Source organism: Seriola dumerili, unplaced genomic scaffold (genome assembly GCF_002260705.1).
Source record: "Seriola dumerili isolate Sdu_G_001 unplaced genomic scaffold, Sdu_1.0 BDQW01004171.1, whole genome shotgun sequence".
NCBI classification, from domain to species: domain Eukaryota; kingdom Metazoa; phylum Chordata; class Actinopteri; order Carangiformes; family Carangidae; genus Seriola; species Seriola dumerili.
In genome coordinates, this window is record NW_019178426.1 from 385,625 (window position 1) to 413,155 (window position 27,531).

At 40.2% G+C, this 27,531-nt stretch overlaps 1 protein-coding gene across 2 annotated transcripts in view; it reads right to left on the minus strand.

Annotated features, from left to right (window-relative positions):
- Positions 1-1,200: 1,200 nt before the first annotated feature.
- LOC111239704 (N-terminal EF-hand calcium-binding protein 1-like) overlaps positions 1,201-27,531 on the minus strand; it is a 52,003-nt gene continuing 25,672 nt past the window's right edge. Inside the window, exons 3-13 of one of the 2 annotated variants that reach the window (XM_022769601.1) lie at positions 21,607-21,715; positions 19,871-19,896; positions 18,295-18,392; positions 16,485-16,621; positions 13,335-13,453; positions 11,381-11,460; positions 8,359-8,412; positions 5,929-6,041; positions 5,366-5,443; positions 4,673-4,764; positions 1,201-2,292 (exon numbers count right to left, since the gene is read on the minus strand). In XM_022769601.1, coding sequence (XP_022625322.1) covers positions 2,264-2,292; positions 4,673-4,764; positions 5,366-5,443; positions 5,929-6,041; positions 8,359-8,412; positions 11,381-11,460; positions 13,335-13,453; positions 16,485-16,621; positions 18,295-18,392; positions 19,871-19,896; positions 21,607-21,715 — 935 coding nt within the window. In that variant the 3' untranslated portion in view covers positions 1,201-2,263. Of the gene's footprint in view, positions 2,293-4,672; positions 4,765-5,365; positions 5,444-5,928; positions 6,042-8,358; positions 8,413-11,380; positions 11,461-13,334; positions 13,457-16,484; positions 16,622-18,294; positions 18,393-19,870; positions 19,897-21,606; positions 21,716-27,531 lie in introns of both variants that reach the window. The other variant, XM_022769600.1, reaches the window with a different exon arrangement.

Consider the following 27,531-nt stretch of genomic DNA (forward strand, 5'->3'; position numbering starts at 1 on the left):
CAGGCCCAGCAATCAGTGCAATGATGTGCCAGCCCCTGTGCCCGTGCACGCCTGTGTGTGCAGTCGCAAATCCGGCACAAAGAATTTCAGCAATTATGCGTTCCTGTCATAACAAGATACTGGCTCTAAGGAAGGACTTTTTTTTTTTTTAACTTTTTTATTGCTATTCAGAGCTTGTCATACACATAGATTTCTGTTGAGCTTTATTTGTAGCCTTAGGTCAAATCACAATAAATTAAATGCATGCAGCGTCTCGAGTCCAGTTTGTATGCTGCAGTGCACCGGTTACATTTGCGTTGCAATCCCTCTGTTACGGCATTGGAGAGATAAAATCTAATGTAGTGTCATGCAGTGGCTTCCAACCTGGGATTCAAAGGCGAGATGAATCTGGGATTGCAAGGTGAGAACTGGCAAGTAGAAATAACACAAGACACAATTCTCCAATACAGATATATATTTTTTAGTTTTACCTCCTCTGGCCTTGAAAATCACTATTTTGATTGAAAGGCTCACAACCTGTAGATATGCAGCCTGTCAATAAGCACACATGGTGAGGAACCACTGGTGTATCCTACTCACATAGCTGGATAATCTTGGTCAGACAAGTGTCTTGTTCGATTCACAGAAACTGCAAATAAATTTCAAGGGCTGCCTTTATTTCAAAGCACTGTGGGGGATTTATAGCTCACACAACACTGACGAGTAAAATTACTGATACAGATGCAGTGAAAAAGTTTCTATGTTCCGTATTAGTGAGTGAGACTTTAGACTTCAAGCTAAACAATGAACTGAAACTCCCTCCATTCAGCTGAGGGCTGCAGAGCCGTGGTCATCTGCACGAACGACATGGGTTTTTATTATTATTATCGGTAGTATTGGTCTTAGTGGTAGTAGAAGTAGTTATATATACTGAAGAAGGCACCTACAAATAAACAAACACCCACACTTGCACGTGCAAAAACCAACAAGCTGACACTCGTCACGAGACAATCTGTTGCCCTTTGTTGTTTTGTTGCCATCTTGTTCATTCAGTTTTATTTTCCCCGTCTCATCCTGTTAACGATCCTGTCTTTGGTGTTGTTAAATAATAAAATTAAAAGATAAAAAATTATTTATGTGTCAAAAGTGAAGATTCAGAGGCATTTTCACTTGTCAAAACAAACAATTAGCTTTAATGATTTATTAAAGTTGCTTTTCAGTTTGTTTACAGGTATTGGTGTTCGTTACCAAATCAAAGCACAACAGAAATATGAATATATCCGAGGTCCAAATGTACAGACGGAATGAGCTCTACCATGATCAAAATAAATACAAGATACTTTAAATATATTTTCTCTTTATAATGTAGTGATACAATAAAGTCTCCTCACAGAGTGTTAACGCACATTTTTAGAGATACTTTTACATTTGAGACAAAGAAGGTGTCTCAGGCTGAAGAATGAGGAGAGGAAACTAAGAGAAATAACTGACCACTATATCTAGCAGTACTGCAGATAGATGTCAGGGCAGGTGTAGCTTTTATAATAATAGCTTTTTTTTTTGGCGTTCTGTGCACATTACAGTAAGGTAGCTAAATGAAGGAAATACAGTTCTACAATATCATACAACATTATACAAGCCAGGATTTAAAGGAACTATTCCTGAAAGCTCTTGGCCACAGTCATCAGCATGCATGTTTAGGCCGTAGGAACTCTCCATCTCCTCATCCAGTCTGCTTTTTCATCCAGTTTAATTGTATTCATCAGTACACAACTCATCAAAAGCCCAAAAACACCACAGGCATTGTAATTTTCATTCCAATTTAGGATCGCTGTAGTAACCTATACTAGTGTCTTCTTGGCTTTTCTCCACTGGAATAATATCAAACAAGCACTGCAGGGTTATGAATAAAAATATAAATGAAAAAAAAAAAAAATTGGCTTTTGCATTGCAGAGAATCAGTCACTTTCAAGTCTATAAATTGGCTATAGGGTGTCAACTATCCCTTTTGATATAAGCGGCACAATAATGAGCAGTCAAAGACAGAGGAACATTAAAAGATGCTGCTGGAGAATGCTGGGTGACGCCATTGTCTCTGTCTCCTGTTGCTTTCAAACACATGGATGCCTTTTGAATTCTTCTGTATGTGTGTATGCGTGCGTATTTGAATGCATGTGTGTGTGAGTGAGTGAGTGTGTGCATGCGAGTGGGTGGGTTGCTCCGCCAGTGTGTCTTTGTCCGTGTGACAGTGTAGGCAGTAGATGTGACATTCTGGATTCACTCATTAGTTGTTAGTCATAATCCACCAGGAAGCTGAGGGGACGGACACACACACACACACACACACACACACACACACACACACACACACACACACACACACACACACACACACACACACACACACACACACACACACACACACACAGAGAAGAGAAACGTATTAAGTCACACTCACGACCCAACCTGCTGTTTTACTCAGGGAAATTCATGACTCCTTTGGGAGATGTCAGGGTAAATTTAAAATCATTAATCTAATTTACATTTTATTAAGCGCCAATTTTTCCAGTTTATCAGCGTAACATTTACATCAGCCAAAGAACAAATATGATTTACATAATTTAGGGAAGGCAGCAATTAAAACAATGTAATTGGAGAAAATAAGCCTTTATAGATACATTAAGGTTATATGGCTGCGTGCGTATTGTTTTTGTTTTTTACACGAACGTCACAGACACAGGGCAAATACAAAGCAAACAAAGTTACAGTGTATTTAACCTGGTGCTTATTTTTAACCTGACCTTTTCACTCAGAGAGTACCACTCGCTTTAGCTGTGCTACAGTTTCTTGGTTGGTAATCAAACAAAGTTGGACAGGACAACCATGTCATTAAACACAAGGCTGTTTGGTGCAAAGCTCCTACTGAGGAAAAAAATGAAGCTAGTGTTCGGTGACAGTCAGCGGCACAGACAATAACAGCCGCAGGTAGGAGCAGCAGAACGCTGTGATTTATTTATTTTTCTATTATTGATTCCAGAGTCGACTCCTTCCTGTGCTTCTGACGTACACCTCATAAACTATCCTCCGTCTTCCTCAGTGCATTGTGCCTGCACTCGTATTCTCAACGGTCAAACGTCTCTGATGCTCAGGGCAAAGCTACCCACTAATAATGTCTGTACTGAGACAGGCAATATCTCAAGACAGACAGATAAGTAGTTGTTTCTATGAGAAGCAACTTAATAGCTGTTTTACTAGACTAAGAAAAAAAGCTCAAAACTCATCAACGTGCAGGCAGACGAAGCGCCCACAAGCCAGGACCTTCACTAATGGTGAGAGTCTGTTTGCATCTAATGATGAGTAATAAAGAAATCTTTAAAATGCACTCACAAGCTGATTTCCTGTAATTATCCTTGTGAAGTACTTAACACTTACACAGATTATGTTGAGGTTGTTTTTCTTGATGTCCAACTGACTGTTTTCAAACATCTGATTTTTCTGTACCGTCTGTTTGTATCTGCTTTCAAAAGTGACCCATATCAGATTCCTGTGCTTACACCAAAACTCTTCAGTTTATGTCTGACACAGTCACAGATGTGGAAATAAACAACCGTGTACAGTAACCTACACACACAGCTAAAGCACCATCTGCAATGGACGTAAATAGGCACGAGTAATAATTAACGCTACTGCTTTCTGCATCACATTTTATAGGCTTGCAACAACTTAATCAAATGTCAAGATGAGAAAGAAGAGTCATGATTGTAACCTGGGCTGGAGTGGCAGTGATTCATGCCACTCTCCCATGTATCGATCCCGCTGAGGAGTCAATGACGGGGGTGACGAGAAAAAAAAAAAAAGTTATGTGCATCAGATGTAAGTCATGTTGCCAAGAATACGGTGCTTATCTCCATATGAAAATGTGAAACAAGGCAAGTAAATATTTTATATTCTGTGTTTTTGCCTCGTGTATAACATCTGATCTGTGCATGTGAACCAAACAGCAGAATTGGATAACTTTCAACAAGCAGTGTAAAAATAGTCTTCGAAGTGGATATTTATTTCTTCAGAAACATCTAATATTTGCACATCCACAGTAAATGTCTGTCTGTACACAACTGACATATCAATATGGAGCATTTGTTATCAGGGCTACACTGGGTGAAAGGTAGGTCACTGATATAAACATTTTGCATGGCCTAAGATGCCCAGGGAAAGGCTGGATAGCAGGTCAATGATGCTATTTCAGAGCTATTCAAAGTGTGGTGAATGTGTGCGTATCGCTGACATGGATGCCACACACTCAGTGTGTCATTTTCAAGCCTGCTTTCTACCCAGGCTATTTTTCTAAAGATGTTCTTCAAAAGACTAGGAATTTCTGTTGACGGAGGAGAAGCAGGGCTCTGTTTGTGTGACCTCACAAAATGTCAGACGAGCAGGCAGACAGGTAATAATCGCTCCACATGCAGAAGTTTGGGCCCAGTGTGCAGTGACTGTTGGGAGAGCCCTAGGTGCCAGAACTGGACTCATGACTCATACCAACACCATATGAACACCAAATCAAAAAATCTCGGCAGACATTAGGTCGTATCTTACATGTGTTGATCTCACACTAAGCAGGGTTTGCAGGCACTTGGTTTTATATGACTATATACACATATGATTGCACTCGCTGAAACACATACAGTACACAAACCTGGGAGCAACATAGTAGATACTACTTCAGCATCCTCCAACATGTCAATGATGCAGCGCTGGAAATCTTTACTGCTGTTGGACTGCAGATAGCTACAGAGACAGACAACGAAGAAGCAAAACGGGAAGAAAAATGCAGCAAAAAGCAAAAAACAAATAGATAAAGAAAAGGTTAGAATAAACTAACTTGACCATCACCTGTTGTATAATAAATCACTGTTGAAATAAAGAGTTTGTAACTGGAGATATTCTGCATTTTAAAATGAATTTTTGTCTGTAGATACTTGCATGTCAGGGAGTTACACAATTTTGTTTTACTAAACAAAGTGTATTTCAAAAAGCTATATGCTCATTACTTCGTACTGAATGTTTTCCTGTTGTTTTTAATCAAATTTTTAGCAGACATGCTGGGCACAATGTTCTGAATGACAGATTAATGTATTCATTGATATGTATATGGCATAGATTCCATTTCAAACCATCCTTGTGTGTCCCTGTGTCCCTCTGTGTGTGTGTGTGTGTGTGTGTGTGTGTGTGTGTGTGCGCGAACTGAGAGATGGGCCATCTGCTCATATTCACTGGAGGGGAACATTTCCATCAAAAAGTTAAGAGTGCCAAACTAGTCTGCCAATATCTGACATACACACTGACAGACAAACACACACAAACACACAGACACACACACCATACTGACCTCATCCAGGAGATGCGGTCTTGCCAGAACTCATACATTATGTAACACGACTTTCCTGGGAGCTTGTGAACGGACACACTGACAGCGGATAGAGAGCAAAAGTAGAATGGGGCAAGAAGAGGATACAAAGTCTAAGAGAGTTTTCACTTTGCAAAGATAAATCAAATGAAAAAAGTTTGACTCTTTAGAAAGATAAAGAGATGTCTGTTAGAAGTAGCCAGGGCAAGCAAGGCAGCAACAAAGCATTAGTATAAAACAGGAACTCTTTTTCATTAAGTTCGAAGCTGTGAAAATGCTAAGCTGTTATTACCGTAAAACTTTTAACAGTTTGGCTGCTAAAGCTGCTGTTATAATATCCCATGATAATTGATGAGAGCATGCTGATGGGAATTTTTCATCAACAGTATGTTTTTTTCAATCCTTTTTACTCATAGACAACAGTTTTTACAATCCAAACCCCTGATTCAACATTGCCTCAGTGCTCATGAAGGTGTCTCAGCAGCAGAGCCAGCACAATGTTTAAAAGATATATTACTTTGCCTGAAAACAAACAAGACACTCACTGCAGGTTGTCAGAGTGGGCTGAGGTGGAATCGATGTAGCTTTTCAGAACTTTCCGGAAGTTGTCCAGATCTTCATCGGTCACAGTCATCTGCCTCTGAACCAGCAAGATATTCTGTTGACGACGAGACGAGAGACAGAGAAGAGGAATGAAATGAGATGACACATTAAACAACTATTGTCAAGATGGATACTTGTGAAACCGTTTGATGGAGGACTTGTTGTACCTTCCTCAGGGTACATATCTCATCATCACTGACAACAGATGAGATATAAATAAATAAATGTGATGCCTCTTTGTATTTATGTTGTACTGTATGCTCTCACTTAAGGCACATTCAGTTTTGTTTGTCATCCAAAGCCTGAGTGGAAACAGCTGCACAAAGAAAGATGGAGAGTGAAAATCAGGCGCTTTTTCTAAACTCTAATGAATCAAAAACACAGCAAACTGATTACATAAGAGAATACTGACGCTAGACCTGCATTATAATAACGGTGTTGCCATGATACCTCATCACTGTCGTTTAGAATAGCTTGTCACTTTCTTCATATAATATACTGACAACAGCAGGATGCTGGTTTTCTCCATCTCAACTTAATGTGAACACACAGTAGTAGTCAGTTGTTGCAAGTTATTTGTCACGTGTCGCAATTCACATTTCAAAATGGATTTGAACTGAACTCTACCTGGCATGTGGTCTCCCAGTGCGCCACACCAACCCCCTGCCCACATCACATTAACAACAATTCAGTGCTAGAGTGAGTTATTATTGCAACCTCTCTTATGTGTTCTTCTTAAAACCCTATTTCGCAGACTTGAATCTTCCTTGAAGGGTCAGTTCACTCACATGACAAAAACTTTTGTTTCCACATCAATATGATGGAAGCAAACGGGATTTAATTCATGATGCTCAAAGCATTTAAAAATACCAGTTAAGAACTGAACAATCCACAGACCTGCCTTAGAAGAATTAACATCAAAACAAAAATAGTAGCTATGAAAATAGGAGAAAATCAAATTACATTCTCCTCAGTTGTATTGCAGTGGTGGTTTTACAGGTATGCCTCAAAACAATCGGCTTGAGCAAACCGCATTAAAAGGTGAGTAATTAAGTATGTACTTTATCAGATTTAACCATTAAAATTGTGTGTATTTTTGTATCAGCCCTTTGTCACAAGGATGATCTACATTTCTTTTAATATTATTTGCTTTTTACTGGGTTTAATTTTGAAGGGCTTAAAAGAAACAAAAAAATAGAGGCACATTACTTTATATAATTTTACCTTTTTTCACCAATCCGTATAGAAACATGTAAAAACAGACATTAACTTTACTATTACTGCTATAAATACTTTGAGTCCCGTCAGTAATTTATTTTGTCTGTATATGGACACGTCAAATATAATCTGACCCAAACTCAGACAATTCAGACACGATTTTCTCTTGTTTTGAAGCAAGGCTAGTGAACATGAACTAACCTCCATTGCTTGCTGCTTGACATTTTGAATGAGGACAGTGAACAAATTGGATGACTAAAATGCAATTTCAAGAGAGCATGATTACTGAGTGCAGCCGAAAAAGAGTTTAAATAACATCTTGTCAGCTTTTGGGAACATACTGTATCTGCTGGAGGTGTACAGAGTCAGGAGGAGGAGTAACCGGGAATGGTGCTAGAGTAGAAGTTCAAGGACCAGTGTGTAGGATATAGGGGGGGCAGTCTTATATAATATTCCTAATTATGGTTTCAATAGTTTAGTATCACCTGAAACTAAGAATTGTTGTGATTTCAAATATTGTTTTGCCTGAACTATATTTGCCCATGACTTATTTTATGTACAATGAGAGTTAAATGATCTGAGCTGCGTTTGGACACAGAAGAACGAAAGCAAAACAAAGTGTGAAAATACTGTTTTAAATCAGCAATTATCCACTAAAGTTATTTTTAACTTGATTCGCACAGTAAAGTGCAGTTACTGCAATCAAGCTAGTGTATGATTAGCCAAGGGGAAGGTTATTCTATATAATAATTATGCTGAGCAGTAGCCTCAGGCAGAGAACTGTCACATTACAACATTAGAGCAAAGGTCTCTCCATATAGTTTAATTGCTGTGAAATGCTGTCTTTAAAACCTGACATGAGCCTTAACTGATTGGTGTGTGTGTGTGTGTGTGTGCGTGCGTGCGTGCGTGCGTGCGTGCGTGGTGTATCTAGTAATACCTTGTGTGTGGCAGCCTGTGGTATGATCCATTTCATGTATCACTAAAGTAAAGCTGTTTACAGTGATTGTCAAAATGAAAAAACTCTACTACCACTCTAATGGTGACCCAGTACCTGTTCAATTAAAGCTAACTGCCCGAAAACAAGATGTTTAGTCAGTAATTCACTCAGGTCAGTATTCACAGGTGAAAACCTGCTATTAGCGGTGACTTACAGACTTGTACGTGCTGGCCAGTGTGTCCTCTTTCAGTGGCTCCAGCTTGGGACTCTAAAACGAGATGGTAACACACATGAGAAGAGGCTTCTGACCATATGGTTAAGAATAATTTGTGTTGCCAGAGATATGAACATAAATTACTGTAATTAAACCACTGAACCAATGTCTGAAAACTTTATTTATTCTGCCAGTTGTTAATCACAATTTGCTCATGTTTGAAATATAGTTTGTGTGCAAAATGCATTTCATATATTCTGAATTAATCACTATATTCTATTTATATATATATATATTCTATAGAACATTTAGTTTTTAAATAACATTTTAGTAACACATTAAACTGAAGTTCATTTGTAGATACAAGACCATCCTCCCCATAAGATGTGTGCAAGCAGCTTATTATCACCTATAGTTACCTTTTAAAAGGTACTAATAGTGGTAAGATGGCACCAGTGTGTGTGGCCTGCCAATATGATATCTGTTTTTATGTGCTTGATTTAATGTTTTTCAAACGCCATTGTGCAAGACAAATTCCTCACCAGGGAATAAAAGTTACATCCATTCATTCAAAGAGGCCATTGTGTTTCTGATAGCTAAAAGTGTAACAGAACGATGAGATGAGTCACGTAGGACTACAGAGAAACAAGTAGAAAACATGTAATCTATCCTCTTATCCTGGGGCTGTATGTAGCCTATATATATGATATAATATATGAATAATTAAATATAGCAAATGTAATAACATAGAAAGTTTTCATTCTTAAAGGTTATGGTTCTTGTGTAAGTGTGTGTGTGTGTGTGTGTGTGTGTGTATGTGTGTGTGTGTGTGTGTGTGTGTGTGTGTGTGTGTGTGTGTGTGTGTGTGTGTGTGTGTAGACAGTGAACATAACCTTTGAGGCAGAAAACTCATTCTGTTGCATTTGAGAGAGCTGAGAAAGGGAGCAAGATGCACACAAGATGTGTGTGTGTGTGTGTGTGTGAGTGTGTGTGTGACGGTGGTGGCATTGAGGTGTGGGGATGGATATTGCACTCAGAATATCCTACAGGTTATGAATTGCTTTGATATTCCACTCTTGAGTCCCCCTGGGTTGACAAACCGAGGACTGGAGAGAGAAATATGCTTTGAGAGAGACTGAAAGGAGGGGAAAATGAACATCAAAAAATGGGAATAACAGGAGTTAATAAAGAAAAGAACAGACAGAGAGAATGAGATGGAGCAGAAGATGGGGGAGGAGGGTGTAGAAGAGGTTTCGAGACGTGGTAGCGAGAATGGGTCATAGGATACAGAATGAGCGCTGAGAGGTGACTATGCTTTGTGTTTGACAGCAACACAGTTCTTCAGAACTCTTCGAAGCAGTGTTTTATACATGATGTGAGTGCATGTATTGTTCTTTTTGATCATCACAAACACAAAAATTTCAAATCAGCACAAAGCTGAGTAAAAATTTCAAATACATAACATAAACTGCTGCATTAAGGACTGAAAATACACAATAGGCCTGTTCAAGAAGTCTGTCATTTTTCTCATCATGGCTGAAACTGTTCAAGCACTGAGCTGACACCTTGTTACAGACATAATCATGAAAACGCAACACGAAACCAGTCCCAGTGAAATCCATATATGTACTTCTCATTATTCTTAATATGTTAAAATACTGTGCCCCAAAACAAAATAATAATAAAAAAATAATGCATTATTTCTGTTTTATATATTCACTGCATAATTTATCATAAGCCATAAAAACATTCTAAATGTATTTAAAAGTGAGGTGGCCGGCAAACAGGCCTCACACTGCCTTAGTTATTTTGTTATTTCCCATCTGATTGATTCAGTTCAACCTGTTCAAAAACATATATTATATAAAATATTATAGCTCTGTGCTCACGTTTGCCTAACCTTTTTTTTTTTCATGAATAATAAAAACAATGCTTTATTTCAATGGCACCTTTCCAAACAAGGTTAAAGCCAGTTCACAGGAGAAAAGACAAAACAGTAAAATAACAGAGATTTTGCCCAATCTATAGTAGCTATCGACAGGGATCTTTAATCTAATACCCAAATGCCCTTGTCGGAGCATTATCTGTAAGGGGTCATTTTATTAGAGCTGTTTTGTGATTATTGATTTTATTGTTTTCTGTTCCTTCCTCTTTGTTGTAGTAGTTCCTGTTTTATTTTGGTGTTACTGAGTTTTCTCTCGTTTCAGATCCTCACTTCCTGCCCTTGTGTGTCTTCCGCTCCTGTGATTATCTGCTCAGCCCTAATTTGTTGCACCTGCGTCTCGTTATCTCCCCTCTACTAGTTTATTAGTCTGAATACTTAGGCACACTATTGTTATTTATTCTCTGTGCTTCTTTCTTCTGTATCAGTTTGTCTTTGTTCCCTGCAACAAGCGTACCAGCCATTTCCTTGTCTTTACCTCTCGTCTTTGACCAATTTCTTAGTTTTCTGACCTTGCCTCAGCCTTGAGCTTTTTTGATATTTTTTGCCTGCCTGTGTACTGAACCATCTCCCTCAGTGAAGACTTTGATCTTTGAAACCTGATTTTGTCTTGTGTTTTGCCTTTGTTTCTTCCTAACTTGAAGCACTAATTTGACAGCTAATCTATCCTTTCTTTGATCAGAAACATGGATACTGTTATGATCATGTATACAGAAATATGAATAAATAGGTTTCTCATGATCAATGTAGACAGTATCTTATTGTCTCAGTATCTTATGGGATCTCATTGTATGTTGTAATTGCTTCACTGATTTTGTTGTGCAAAGTTTCCAGTAAAGACCTCAAAGACCAACTCCTGTCTTCAACCTTAATTGGAAGTGTGTTTAACTTGCTGCATCGCTGTGCACCTACACACACAGTGAGGGCAGAGGATCATTACAAAAGTAAAAAGAGGCAGGGCACAGAAACACCACATAATACAGAAATGTGAGATTATAGAAATTAGTTTTTTCTAGAAAAGGCTGTTCAAGAAATACATTGTTGTCCACTTCAAGATGTACATAAAGAAACGTTTCATACCTGACACTCCAGTTTATCCAGTAGTTGCTGCAGCCTGTTGATTTGGGAGCACCAGTTCTCTCCATCTTCCATGTTCACACCTGAGATAACACAATGCTAAATCAGTGGAATGACCAAAAAATGTAAATGTTTGATCCACCTCCATTGTGCATACTAATAATTCTAACTGGATTTGAGTGTAGAAGTGTATCCATACTGTGGTGTACATTTTAGAGTACTGATATACATTATATATATATATATATATATATATATGGTTTCCATCAGCTGACAAGGGCAAAAAATACAGACGACAGAAGTGTTTTATACCATAAGTGAAAATGCTCCCTTTTCGAAATCGCAAACAAAATATTTGATAAATATCTATATATATCTATATTTCACTTTGAAAAAGTTTGAAGGATTCAGGGAAAAATGTCAAAGAATAATGCACCTATACAGTTACTCTATAATGAAAATCAGGTTCAGACTTATTATTATGTATATAAAAGGAAATTCAACACCTGAATGACTGAATTCTTTTAAAGTTTTTTTTTAAAGCCACAGTTAATTTCTTCATTGTGGGCTCAATATCTGCTGTTCAGTCCATCAATACTAGTGAAGAAGAAAATAAATGAGGCTCAATAATAAAATAATTTTCTCTAGTAAATGTCAATAGGACCTGTATAGATGAAAAAGGCCTTCAGGGAGAGCTTATTGCCTGTTCAAATTATGCACAGTACTAATGACAGTGATGGGAGGCATCCATGTGTACATCACTGAACACAATTCCCTCGAATGTCTGATGATTAGACATACTGCTCATCACTGATATGCTTTGGTGGGAATGTAAAATTAATCAATCAAATGATCATAATATAAGAAATATTACTTTATAGTGTGACTTTGACATGATTCTGCATGTATTTACATATCAAAGGATATTATATAGCAATAAAACATGGTTTTTCCCCCCACTGTTAATCAAAGGATAAGGTGATATTTTTCTCATTGTCAATAAATCCTTTGAAAATACCAAAACTGACAACAAATACATGCTACTGTGTAGCCACAGCTTGATACATCCTATTCATCTGTGCCATAGACCTCAGTTCTGTCAAAAACTATTAAAAACACATCAGTGAGCCACATTGTTGCACTGGGTTCCTTCATTATGATGAAAATAGCGTAGTTTACTTTGAGTCAATCCCACATACACTGTCCTCCAGCCAAAAATACAAACAAATGTACAAATCTACAACTACTATTTCCTCTTGCACCTAAAACCAGCATGTCTGCTCTTTTAGAAAACTTTTAAAAAATAAATAAATAAAAGTCTATATTTTTGACCTGCTTTTAAAGATATGTCTTCAGTAGGAACCAGTGTGCCACAGACAGGTTGATCAGAAAGTGGAAAGAAACCGCAATAGATGAACACATTGTTAGTTTTGGTCTTTTCATGACAATAACAAAAATATAGATTATCACCAGCCATATCATTGTTTGTCCCCACCATCACATATGACCTGTAGGAGCGTACCAGCAGCAGACATACCAGACATTTGTTATCATGGTAACAATAGTAAACACACAGTTATAATCATGGATAAAAATAATAATGTTGACTATTGGTTTAGCATGAACAATAGTTCCTGTATGAAAGTCTTGTGTTTTGCCAATCCATCCATCCTGAGCTTCTCCTGATGTTGACTTTGTTGCTCTTTCTACCTATACCTATGCTGCTTGCACAGGCAACCTATGGGGTCATGTTTTACAGGAGTACCCTCAAAACCTTCATGCTTGTAAATCTGTAGCAGACTGCTGTTTATTTGTATTACGTATAGCTCTTTTATTTGTCTTTAATCACTTCTAACATACAATATAATGGAGTTGTATAGTTCAGAGGAATAACTGCTGGTTTTGTTGGTTGACTTGTTGATGATACAGTATATCGACAAATCAATATTCATGTTACCTGTGGTCAGGATGCCAGAGCAGGGATCTGATGGGGACATGCACAGGTTATTATGGACCCTCCGACCACACCGCCTGCCATTCCTCTGTACTGCTGTCAGCTCAGGTGCCTTTACCTCTCTCCTGCCATGACAGCAGTGGAGACCCAGGGAGACAAACATAAGAGAGAAAGACAGCAACTGTCAAAGGAGTCAGGGGAGAAAAAAAAATAAAACAGAAATTGAAGATATGGCAGAGAGAGGTGGTCACATGGGGAATGAAGAAGAGGATATGGAATGAAAGTAGGGAGGAATGAGTGAGGACTGGAGGAAAAGGTGCAAGATATAGACAGAGAGAAACCGGGAGTGAGGTAAAAGAAGGATGCATTAATAATTGATTTAAATCAGAAACTGAGATAGGTTAATGTCTGATGCAAGAGGCAGAGTGCAGTCGATGGTGCAGAGACACAGGAGCCAGAGATAAACAGCAAGTGTCCAGAATAGAGGTGAAAACACTGTGAAGTGAAGGGCCGGATACACACGAGTGCTTATTAACCCACAGGCTGGAAGTTAAAGAGGACTAATCCCTCCACTTACACACTCAAATATGCACACACACACACACAAACACACGCATGCACAGACAAACGCACACAGCTCTGTCGTAGATGGAAAACTGTTTACCATGTGTAAATGCAGACTGTCAAGGCTAGGACGTCAAGTTATGAGAGTGTGACACTTGAGACACACACACAGTAGGTGTGTGTGTATGTGAGTGCATACTTTGATTTCACTGTGTTTGTGTGTGTGTGCGTTTGCGTGTGTTTGTGTGTGTGTGTGTGCGTGTGTGTTTGTGTGTGTGTGTGTGTGTTTCTGTGTGTCTAAATGCCCCAGTACATTTGTTTGTTCTTGTTAGTGTGTGCCTCTTTCTCTCTCCTTTTGTCGTGTCTTTGTGTGTGCACGCTATTTTGTGTATGTGTGCGTGTGTGTGTGCGCAACGTCACGCTGACAGCACAGAGGGAGTGCATTGCTAGGAGGTTCTCATGCTGAGAACAGCCTGGAACCCAAAGGCCACTGCAACAGCCATAAATCCACTTCAGGGAAGCAAAGAAGGGAGAAATAGCTGTTTGTTGCCAACTCAATATGTCTCTAATTCAGCCCCGCCCAACACTCACACTCACTCGTTCTCTTTCCAAAATCTATACCTGTTTGAACAGTCTCAAAAGAGTTATTTGTGGCCAAAAAGCTCCTCATCAAGTCCCTTTGTATGCCCCTATCTCAGTTTTTCCATCTACAGTATCTCAGACTTTCTACACCACTCTGTCACTCACTTACTTTTTGTGTTCATCTTCCTCTTTCCCTGTGACTCACTTGCTCTGTTTTTCAGTGCCATCGTTATCATCCTTGCTCCTTCTGCTCCCTCTTCTCCCTCCCCTCTTCTGCCTCCCCCAGTCCCCTCTCAATAATTCACCTTGGCTATAATCGCTCCATTATTTTCGATAATACCAGTGTGGCACCCACAGGGGAGAGAGGAGAGCTCTGCTGAGCCATGACACATGCAGTGCAACAGACGTCCCAGCAGCCAGTCGTGCTGCCGAATTACTTAACCACGAAAAGTGGGTAAAGTGTCCTTAAATGCTAACAATCTGTGTTTTGAAAGCCACTTGTCATGATATTGCCCTGTGGTGAGATGGATTTCTACTCACTGAATGCCTTTTAATGGATTGCTTCTCAGAGCATCTTCCGCACTGAATTTCTTTAGTAAGTGAAAGAAATGTGTGACCCCGTGCTGAGATCTCGGATGAACCATAATGTATACAGAAACGTATTAAGTGCCGGTTTTGAATATCAAAAATTTGCAGTCAGTTGTACCATTTCATGCAGTGACTCATACCCAGTGGCTCAACATATCCAAAATTGGTAACAGCAATTTAGATCTGTTTTCATCCTATGAGCTCCATTTACATTTAACAAAAGTGTCAGGCTCTTTGACAGAAACACTGTAACACAAGCAACATGCAAAGGCATACCTTGAAAGAAAGGCATCTGAGGTAGCACTGATTAGCTGAATTTCCTTTCTGCTTAGACCAATCCTACCTGATAACTCATAATGCATTATGGGAATGCTTTCCTCTAGCAATTTTGATAATACCATATCTTCCCAAAAGCTGATTTAATAATACCACTTCCTGGCGTTTGTTGATCTATGCCTCAAAATTTTCAACCTGCAGCCTGCGGAGTACAACAAGTCCTCATGCCTAAACAACAAAATTGGTAGTTTCATTGTGTAGCTCACAAGGTCAATCCTGCAGACAAGCTGTGCTCTACTTCTCCAGTAGGCTTAAAGGGGCTATTTGTAGGTTTTCTGTTCTATTGAACGAGGTTTCTTGCCAGGAGCAGGTAGTGGTGGTGTCGCTTGACAAGAGCTTTGGCCATCATTGTGTTTACAAGACAAGAGGTTATAATAAGCCATCTGAGCAGCGCTACGTCTTCAGGGAAAACTGAAGGCTAGTGAGTCGCTGTCGAAAATTAACGTGCTAACTTCAGTAGAGGAAAAGACGTGAGTAAAGGAATGAAATTTGATGGTGAACTTGCAATGTAAGTAAACAGATGTTAATGCTAATGCTAGCTATGTAGCAATAGCAAAACTTACCAATAGCTCCTTTAATAAGCTTTAGGCAGAAAACTAAAAAAAATAAAATGGTATAAAATTTAAGAAGTAAAATTATGCACGTGCAGTCTTTATTCCATGAGCTGACACTGTTCCTTCTTCAGAGTATAAAGAAACAAGTATGACAACACCATGACCACTTTTTCTGGTTTTTCCTAACCTGACCCTACGGTTAAGGTAAGGTTAGGTTTGGGTTTATTATTACAGAGAATTTGTGGTCATGATTGTTGAGGTGTGTTTTAATTGAAACAGCTAAACACTTGGTTATGTTAAATAGGTGGAGAGATCGTTAACCACAGTTCACTGTTTTTTTTCCATCACACCACTGAATGTGAACAGAGGTCCTATTTTGTGCTGATAAATGATTGCAACTGAGACCTGTCAGCCAGCGGGCCCATGCCTGAGCACTACCCAAGGCAATAACATAGTGTATTGTAAAAGGTGTCAAAGCAATCTGTACAAGTGATACACAATACAGACAGTGTCATATTGCAGTACTCACGGGGCAGGGCTGCTCTGCTCTTCCACAGCCTCCATGGCACACTGCAGTGACCTCTGTAGAGACAGCAGCTGACTGGATGTCTCTCTTAGCATGAACCTGGTGACAAACTGGCCCAACACACTGGAACCCTGGTACTCCTGGAGGAGGGGGAGGGAGGGAGGGAGAGAGAGAGAAGCAGAGGTCAAAGCACATACTGACCAAACAGAAGCAACAACAAAGTAAAAGCATCTCAGAGACAAGACAAGGCCCCGAAGAGATGGAGAGCCAGATGATTTGATAACTTCTCAAAAACAACTACAGGCACTTGAGAAACGTGTGACAGCAGCAGTTAAATTGGCTAATTAATTCTCTGCACACATGCATTATTCAGTAACGCAAATTCCAAGGTGGAAGAACTTTAATAGGAGACATAATTGCTGCTCGAGTCCCCAAACACGAACATGATTACACATTCTCCGAGGAGTCGTGTTCACGCAATGTGCTAATGAAGTAACAGTGCAGTGGCTCTTTGTCAAAACTTATAATGACGAGTAGCCTCTACTGAAAATGCATCATGGGATTAGCAGTCCACAGTACTATGTGACAGACCACAGCTGCTAACTACCGACTGTACAATCCTCTATGGATTTCTTTACACTGACGGCTCTAAAGTCCTAGAACAGTGGAGCAAAGTGAGCTAATTAAGACAGGATGCATAATTATTCAGGACACATCTCCCCTCCTCTTTTCGTTTAACAAACGTTGCTGCTTTCTTCTCTATCAAAATTTTCTATTACAATTTTACATATAGCCTGAAGGTTCTTATCTCAAAAACTCCTGAGGTGATTTTAAAATATTTTTTCAACTGCAATTAAATAATGTATTGACTTGGGAGAGGAACGTTAGGCTGTGCAAAATGTTTGCATCTTAATCATGGGTAGTTTCCTGCAGTAGTTACATTACTCAAATTCACAAATTGACAAGACTAGAGAGTGGACAAGTTTAACCAAAGTTGAGCTACATTAGCAAAAATGAAAGAGAAAAACATGTTAATAAATATCTCTTACTCTGTGACAGAAGACGAAAGGACTGTCATATCTGTATGGTAGGTAAACATAAGAGTACCACCAGCAGCTTGTTAGCTTAGCTTAACATAAATACAGACAGGGGTAAACTCAATGATATATGCTTTAGAGGTGTTGGTAGACAGATTTTGGTACCTTTGGACAGAGCAGGGATTGCTGTTCCACCCTGTCCCAGCCTTTGTGCTAAACTAGGCTAACTGTTCTGGTTGCAGCTTCATATAGACTGTGCAGATGAGAGTTGCATCAACCTCATGTAACTCTCAGCTAGGAAGTGACTAAGCATATTTTCTCACAATGTTGGATTATTCCTTCAAAATCGAGTCCAAGGGTCAGTCATTTAAAAGGCTGTGGATGAAGTGTTTTTTATTCCTCTTTTGTTTACTCATCACTTCCAGGAGACTTGGTGCAGCATTGGCTCCATCTGTGCATGCCAGTATTTCCTCTCATAGGCATGAATCAGCACTAAACAAAGCATATTTGTAGCACTGACATTGTGCGTGTGTGTGTGTGGACATTGTGCGTGTGTGTGTGTGTGAGTGTGAGTGTGTGCGTGTGCGTGTGTGTGTGTATGCGTGGGTGCATTTTAACACCTAGTTGTTTTCAATCAACGTTTTTTTTTTCATAAAATACTGAATGAAGGCAAATTCACAAAAAAATAAATGGTTCGTAACAGAACTTTCAGAGGCAAAAATATATATAAAAAAATATATATAAAGTTGTTGTTATGAATATTGTTGAAATCGTACCTCTTTAGTTTTATCCATTGCCTTTAAAATGGCAATATTCAGGCTCTCCAGAGCTGAAAGGACATTGATATACTCCCCCAGGTGCTGAGAAAAGTAATCTAACAGGAAATAAGAAACAAGCTGTCAGTACCGTTGCAATGTCATAATCAAAAGTTTACACCGATCAGCCACATCATTAGTGTATTTTGACTCCTTAAAGCCGGAGACAAACTTTTACATGTTGCCATGACAGATACCAATTAAAAGACGACCACAGCAAGGACAGTGAGGATATCTTAGTAATGGGTAAAAATATCCATGTTTAGTTTTGTAAACAAGTCCAGTTGGAAGCGTTGGATCTTCACATGGTTGTGCGTCAATAATAACACTCACTGCTTACCATGTCATGAAACTGACAGTGTTCTGTTAGTCATCATTTTAATCACTTCATGTTATAACAGTAGCCCATTCATACCTGTAGCCATAAAGATTAATTTGATACCAGATAAAGTCAAATGACAAAAAGGAACTCCCACACACTAATATTTTATGTTGCAAATGATGGCATCCACAAACCTGAGAACATGAAAAATGATTTAGTTAACTTTTTAAATAAATCACAGGAAGAGACCGTGTAGGGAAACAATGATCCAAGGTTAATGGACCTGCAGCACCTTCTATACTTACTTTTATTCAAATTAGACTGAAGTTACCAGAGTGAATTTCTCACTATCACAAAGCAATGAACTAAGTTTGAAATGAGAGCAACATTCTGTTGTGGAGAACAGTCAACTTCTCTTGACGTCAGATGGAAAAAGATGCCATTCCCATTCAATAAATTATGTAGAAGTTACATTCTGGGTACTACTGGTATTTACAGGTCTCTGTCCTATTTCTCTTCACTTTATTCAGGCCATCTGACACACACATGCATTTCTAAGATGATAAAAAAAATATGGGTCAATAGATCCTGCCAGATTCTTTTTTTTCATATTTACAGATTAAAATCAGTGCTGCAGGTGGAGGGTGGTGGTGTAGGTTACAGTGTAAACACTTTTTTGCCAAATAAATTCTAAATAATAGAGAGGATTGAATGGAATAGTTGAATCACTTGCTTTCTATGGAGAATTTAATGAGCAGATTGATACCACTCTCATGCCTGTGCAGAAAATATCAAGCTACCACCAGCAGCTGGTTAGCTTAGCTTAGCACAAAGATGAGGAAACAGCTACCTAGCTCTGTCCAAAGGTGACAACCAGTGCCTCTAAATCTCACTAAGATATCATATTGGTCCATTGTTTATTTACTCAAAACAAAGACTGTTTCCAGTCTTTATGCTGAGCTAAGATAACCACCACCTGGCTATAACTTCATCTTTGACAGACAGATAAGGGAGTGATATCAATCTTCTCATCTACCTCTCAGCAAGAAAGCAAACATGTGTTGCTTTAATGTTATCCATGCTACTTATCACACAAAATATGGACCCACAGATAAAGGCAACAAACACTGATGTTGGTGAATTTCTAAGACATGAATTTTATAGAAATTAATGCATCGTGACACATTAAATCAGACAAAGCACTCTCCCACCAACCTGATAGCTTGTCAGTGTCCAGATTACTGCAGGGCAGAGCACAAGAGGAGATAAATTGGCAAAGTGTTGAGAAAATTAATTAAAGAAATTCAAAGTTGTGCTGCTCTTAATTTCTGCTTGAGAGATAGGCTGGCAGTGGCTCTGAGCTGTGTATATTATAGCATTAGCCCAAGGAAGAGACAAACATACATAAACACAGATTCAAGTGTTTAAATCTTACAAATAATAGAAAATGTGTTTTTGTGCACTTGCTTGAAGAAAATTTCTGGCAAAACATGAATGCTAATGTAGTTGCTCTAAAAATTGAAATCAATACTTCTTTGTTTAAAAGTCATGGCAAAAATGATAACAGTGAAGGCTAAACTGTTCTGAGTACCACAGTTTGATGAAAGCAGAACCATTAGTAAATTAAAAGTTCCCCTGTTGCTCTAATGGCATTTACAGATAATTTTCACTGTCAGGTGCAGATCATATGCGAAGCTGGTTAATGGCTTGTGTTGAGAAGAAACAGCATCCGTGGGCAACAACAAATAATGTCCTTTTTTCAGTTGCTGTTGTAAATGTTCATTTTGATAGTGACAATATGTTGAGACATCTACCACAACAATGACCAAAGAGATGATTCTTTTCCCTTTTACTATCAGTTGAGAGAGAAAATTCTCTGTACTATGTAACATATTCCACAAAGCCTGTGCAGGTTTGGGAAATGCTTTTCTTCCACCACCGCTATCATACAATTAACAGAACAAGAAAGGCCTTTAATTAGACATCAGAGCTCAGTTCATGCCAACTGCCTCAAGGTTTGGAGTGTGGTCAGAGAGGTCTGTGAGGGCTACTGTGTCACGTGAGTGCCAGTCCAAGCCTAACAGCCTGTCCAAAAGCAATTTATCACATGGTGATGGTAGAACTGGCAACACATCAGAAAATAAATGCAGAGTTGTTCCTGCAGCCAAACACTACTCTCACTCTAATTGGTTAGGTGCAAAAAAAAACATCAACAACGTACAAAGTCAATTTAAAAACTTGAGTACATCTCTGTGTGTGTGTGTGTGTGTGTGTGTGTGTGTGTGTGTGTGTGTGTGTGTGTGTGTGTGTGTGTGTGTGTGTCCATGGGTTTTGGTATGGTCCACCAGTCACGGTGAATCACAGTGAATTCACTATATTATCTTAGCTGATACATATGGTTTGAATGCCAAATTACAAAGTCTGGCCTCCAGTGTTGGTACAACATAAACAAGTGTGGTAAAAGGATACAAACTGTCTTATGAATACAAATCCCTAATCTTCCAAAGGCAATAAAGTAAACTGGCTTTAGAAAAAGGATGAAACCATTACAACCATTTTTAAAAAACGCAACAGTGAAGAAATAGTCTTTTCCTGTGTGGCTGCAGTGAGTTAAACCTTCTCTGCAGACCAGTGATTTCAGCAGCTGCCCTGAGGCTGATTTCTTCGATTGCAATTTTAGAGGAGTAGATTCTGAAGTGTCTGGTGCTTAATTCACAGTACTTTATGTCCAAAGGAAGGGGGTAAACATTAATTCAGCCTGGTTGAGAGGAACACATTAACTGGACCTTTAAGCTCAAAACACTTGTTCAGATTCTTTTGTGTGCCTTTCGGAGTGTAAAAAGCACAGGTTGAACACTGGTGTGAAGCACTTGTGGAAAAACAAAAACAAACCATTAGCCATTGTGCAGCCTGATGGATTAAAAGAGCCCATTTCAAATAATAAAACTCACTTATTTTGTCGGCCATCTATGGAGTAGAAAAGCTCCTGTAGCTCCTCTGTAGTCAGGATCCCATCCGCAAAGTAAGCATTGAACTCTTCAAATGACAGCTTGCCATCATCTGAAACACAGAGGAAGTGTTTGGCCTACATTATTACAGAGGCACAATAACAACCTAGTGTGTGTCACCAATTATGAGATCATAAAGTCCCAATAATCACCCCAGGGGCACAATGAAAGCATCTCATGAGGATCATTTTCAGGAATTCCCTTGTATGAGATTACAACATGTATTAATGAATAATATCTTCAGACACACTTCTTTGCCTACACCTCATTGGTCATTATTTTGATGGCACAAGTCCCAGACCAGGCTCAAATTGAGTCTTATGGATACAGAATATTGCTGAGGCTTGTATGTGCTTCATGCTAAGCAAATTAACATCTTTATATTATTATTATTGTATTAGCCATAATTTAAGCACATTAATTTGAAAATGACTGACTAAAAATAAAAATGACTAAAATATCTGAGATTCCATTTATCCACTTAATAGCATCTTACACAACACATGTAGCCATCAACAACATGCTTCAGCTAATGATACTCTAGAAACTCCATTCCCTGTAATCTGAATCCACCATATCATTAGTTTCTTGTGTCTATACCCCCTTTTTTCTATCTCTGGTGTGACAGCACACTAATCTTACAAGCCGATGGGAACCATCTTGGTGCAAATTAGTTCTTTGGTTTCATCTGTTTCCTCTCTACCTTGTTCTTCTTTCCATTCTACTCTTGCTCTGGAAAACAGGCGACACATTTATATTAGTTGTTTTGTCCACCCAACAGTACAAAACCCAAATATATCCAATTAACAATGATTTAAAGGTCCCATATTGTACATAATGAGATTTTCATGTCTTTTTCGATTATAAAGGAGGTGTAGGTTCTGTACTAATACTGTGAACCTATCTAAGCGCTCAGTCCAGAGAAATGCACACAGCCCATATTCAAAAACTGAGCCTTAAAACGAGCCCTCAGGACTTCTGTAACTTTGTGATGTCACAACAAAGCAGTCACGGCTCTCAGCCATGCCCCAAGCCCACCCCACCCGCAATCACCTCAGAGCCTCTCTTCTTATTGGCTCAAAGACCTGTTGTTACTAGAGCCCCAGAGAGAAGCCTGAGAGACAAGATGTAAAACTACATTGAGATGGTTTTTGGTATTTGAAAACCACAAATATATCTTCTTATAGATAAACACCTCAAATAAAACACTGGAAAAGTGTAAAATATGGGATCTATAAAACATAGCAAAGGAAGCAAATTCTCAATTTGATGAACTGGAATCAGTTTAAACAATTAATCATCAGCATTGTTCCTAATTAACTGTCTGCCAAATTGAATAATTATTTCAGCACAAACTTAGTATTGGTGGCAGGTACTCAAAAACAAACATCATGTTTTAATGTTGAATGTTATTTGTAGGCTACTGTGTGTATAAGCCAATGAAAACATTGAAGAAAATAGCTCCGTAGCAAATATAGTCTACAAAATACAACTGTAAAATGGACAAAGCTATACTTTCAGCAGTTTAGAATTTTTTCTCCTACTTCTCAGACTGGTTAACTGTGAGCACAGCTTGTTGTGACAGACAATACAGAGAAAAATCAATAGCAGAAGATAAATAGCACAGTTGTCATCTGTGAAGAAGTGCTCCTTCGTGAGCCTACCATCAGTCCGTCTACTGGCACAGACCACACAGATCAGTCAGCAGCGGGACTGCCAGAGAGAAACTGCGAGATGTTTTAACCCTTCTCAGAATCCAGACTAACAGATAGATTGGTATCTATGGAGAACATTTCTGAGCCACGACAGACACTCAGGCAGTCAGCAGTATATTGGAAGAAGTTGGTTACTCAGTCAGTTTATGTGACTGAAGGAGAGACCAAATGATTAGAGATAAATGAGAATGAGCGTCCAGTATTTGTTGCATCAGGCAAACAGACTGGTTTTGTCATAGAGGGTCAGACAGTTTCTGAAACAAACAATCCAGCCATGTCATTACTGCATCCATACAGGAACTACCACCTCTTTTTTTTTTTAATTTGGCTCTGGCTTTTAAACCTTTTGAGTGCAGGATGACTTTTGGCTTCATAAACCCATCGAGCAAGCTGCCCAAACAATGACCCTGTCTGCAACATGACAAGGTAAAAATGAGAACAGTTTAATATATGCCATGGAGTTCCAGTTGGCTGACTCAGCATGAAAACTCAAGGGCAAGCTTGGAGACCATCTGTTCAGCTGGAGCCTCTTTGACACTGCTCGTCGTTACCTCTGACCAGAATGTGTAATAGGACTATTCTGGTCAGAGACGATGCCTGGCCCTCACTACCTTGGCCTACTTTCTTTCTCAGACAGTCTTCTAATCCTCTTCTCATTCTCTATCTGCTTCTTCCTCCTCTGCTTAAAGAGCAAAACCAAACTGATAACAAGACTTAAAACATCTTTTCTGATTAAAGAAAAATGTGTTTCCAGTCTTTGCCTCTCTTTAAAATAAAAAAGAATTGTAACATCATACAAATAGTTAAAGGAGACAAATCTGTGTTATTCCTATACCTCAGAGCAAAAAATGTGCATGTTGGAGCCGAGACTGATCTGTCCTGGGGAAAGACTTTTTTAGGAAACCACATTCATGCATCATTATCACACTTTAGCAATAATCTTTAAACCTTTCATGATTAGTTTTACTTATATTTTGATGCCATCTGTAGTTGTGCATCTGAGCCTTCAGATCCCTCCACACAACTTTGTCCCTTCTCACTGTGTTGTGTTGAATCAATGTGTTTGGAAAGCTTCCTATATTTGGAGTGCCACACCAGACAGGCAGCAGTTATACTCAGAAGTGACACTCTAGATCAGGGGTCCCCAAACTACGGCCCACGGGCCACATCCGGCCCGCCAAAGCAATTGGAGTGGCCCACTTACCGATCCCAGACAATCCCTCTAAACATCAACCAATTTTTATTAAATTGCATTTTCCTATCATAACATCATAACATATCCGTACTTAAAGGTTGGCATTCTAATTAAAATTGACCATAGTTATGAGCTATTTATAGTTAATAGTGGCTCATCTTCACCTCCTCACACAATGGTATATTCTGACGTGACTTTGATCGTGACCGAGCCAGCGTCAAGCTTCAAAGTTCTGAGGTGGGAATCTGACATGAAGGTGGTTGTGTCCTGCATAAACTTCATCAGAGCAAACGGACTTAAACACAGGCAGTTCCAAGCCTTTCTCTCCGAGCTAGAATCAGCCCACGGAGACGTGCTTTACCACACTGAAGTCCGCTGGTTAAGCCGGGGCAGAGTTTTGAAGCGTTTTTACGACCTGCTACCCGAAACCAATGCCTTTCTCCTGACAAAGGGAAAAACTGTCCCAGAGCTGATCAAACACAGAATTGGAAACGGGACCTCGCCTTTATTACGAGATGTGTCCAGAAATTTTTAAAAACGGCCCTCAACTTGCACTCCAAGGCAAGGGAAAACTAATCTGACCATGTTATTCCCAACATCAAAAGTATTTGGAGCTTAAACTAAGCGCTGCTTATTGGGACAGGTGCAAAAACATCAGACTTCACCCACTCCCTGCTACTCCGAAGCCTCTCAGCTGAGAAACCGGCGGTCCCGTTCCCAACCGAGAAGTGCAAGGACGCAACCCCTTTGGAAAAAAACCAACTTTGAAAAAAGGGGGCCGGGGAAAAAGTTACGGTGTGCGGATTCCGTGAGCTTACATGTCACGGTAAAGAAATCTGCACATTCCAGAACCCCCTTTTTGCTGCGACATTAACGACAACCCTGCCTCTCTTGCAATTTGAGCTGGCTGACGTTGCCAGAGCTGTGGGATGTGCTGAAAGACGTATTCAGCCCCAAACAGTCCCTGATCAAGTACTTATGCTTGCCCTTTCCAAATGAGAACCTACCCCAACATAAGAAAGCAACACAACAAAGATGGTCCAAAGTTTTTGGGAGCACATATATCTGTGAGGCAAACTTTTTTCACTACATGAAGCTGATAAAATTCCGACAAGAATCAAGTCTCACAGATCAACACCTGCATCAGTCTCTGAGACTGGCTGTAACTGGAATGGAAACCTGACATCGATCTCCCTCACGCAGTCAGAAGCAGCCACAGCTCACACTGCATATGGTAAGCCTACTGATTTCAATAGCAAGTAGATATTAAAAAAATTAGTCATTATAGTTATACGAAAGGAAAGGTTGATGTGGCCCACCACTGAAAAAAGTTTGGGGAACCGCATGGTGTGGCATCCCTACAGCATATGAGAGATGACCAATGGCGGCCCTTCGGAAGGGAGCGACTCAGAAAGGCTGGGGCTGACATAGCATGTTACTCCAACGTGACGACCGAGTCCGTAGAACCAACACGTTTGGCCTTGGAACAAACTTTTCCGTTGTGACATTCACGACTAATCTTAATGGTGTGACACCCCTCAGCATAGAGAGATGACCCATGGCGACCATTGGCGGCACCACCGGGCCCCCGCCCCCGCGCGCACAGGCATTGCGCCCAGCAAGCGGAGCTAGCCGCTCCGGCGGCCTGCCGGCGCCCCCCCTCCACCCGGCATTTGCGCCGCAGCAAGCAGAGCTAGCTGCCGACGGGCCCGCGGCGCCCCCACTCGGCACAGCCATTGCGCCAGCAAGCAGAGCTAGCCGCCGCGGCAGCCCGCCGGCGCCCCCACTGAAAAAAGTTTTGGGGACCGCTGGTTGTGGGACCTCAGCATATGAGAGATGAACCCATGGCGGCCCTTTCGGCAAGGAAGAGCGACTCAGCAAGGCTGGCGCTGACATAATGTTACTCCAGCGTGACGAGGCCGCAAGTCCAATAGACACCAATTTGTGGACTTTTGACAAAATTTTTTTTGCCGCAACAAGCCGGGCCTCGGATACGTTTAACGACGGCATCCCTTCCGAAGGGAGGACTTAGAAGCCTGGGGCTGACATATGTTACTCAGCGTGACGAGCGAGTCCGTAGACACCAAATTTGTGGACGTTCGGTGAAATTTTTGTTGGAAATTATTAAAACACAGAATTTAAAAACCGTGTCCCCCGGCAGCGTTGAGAGACTGCCCATGGCGGCCCTTCGGAAGGGAGCGACTCAGAAGGCTGGGCTGACATATGTTACTCAGCGAGGGGGGGGGGGGGGGGGGGGGGGGGGTGGACGAGCTGAGTCCGTAGACACCACCAAATTTGTGGACTTTTGACAAAAGTTTTTCCCGTGCGCAACAAGCGGGCTCGGCAGACGTTTAACGAGGCATCCCTTCCAAAAGGGAGCGACTTAGAAGCCTGGGGCTGACATATGTACTCAGCGTGACGAGCTCGAGTCCGTAGGGCAGCAAATTTGTGGCTTTCGAAGAAATTTTTTGGAAATTATTAAAACAGAAACAGAATTTAACCGTGTCCCGCCGGCAAGCAATTGAGAGACCGCCCCATTTTGGCGGCCCTTCGGAAAGGGAGGCTGACTCAGAAGGCCTGGGCTGACATATGTTACTCAGCGTGAACGAGACACGAGTCCGTAGATCAGCCAAATTTGTGGACTTTCAAGAAAATTTTTGGGAAGTTATTAAAACACAGAATTTAACACCGTGTCCCCCGGCAGACAAAGGAGAGACCGGCCCAATGGGCGCCCTTCGGAAGGGAAGCGACTCAGAAGGCTGGGGCTGACATATGTTACTCAGCGTGACGAGCCGAGTCCGTAGACACCAAATTTTTTGGAACTTTTGACAAAATTTTTTCGTCGCAGGCAAGCCGGGCCTCGGAGACGTTTAACGAGGCATCCCTTCGAAGGGATAGCGACTTAGAAGCCTGGGGCCTGAGCATTATGTTTACTACAGCGTGACGAGCCGAGTCCGT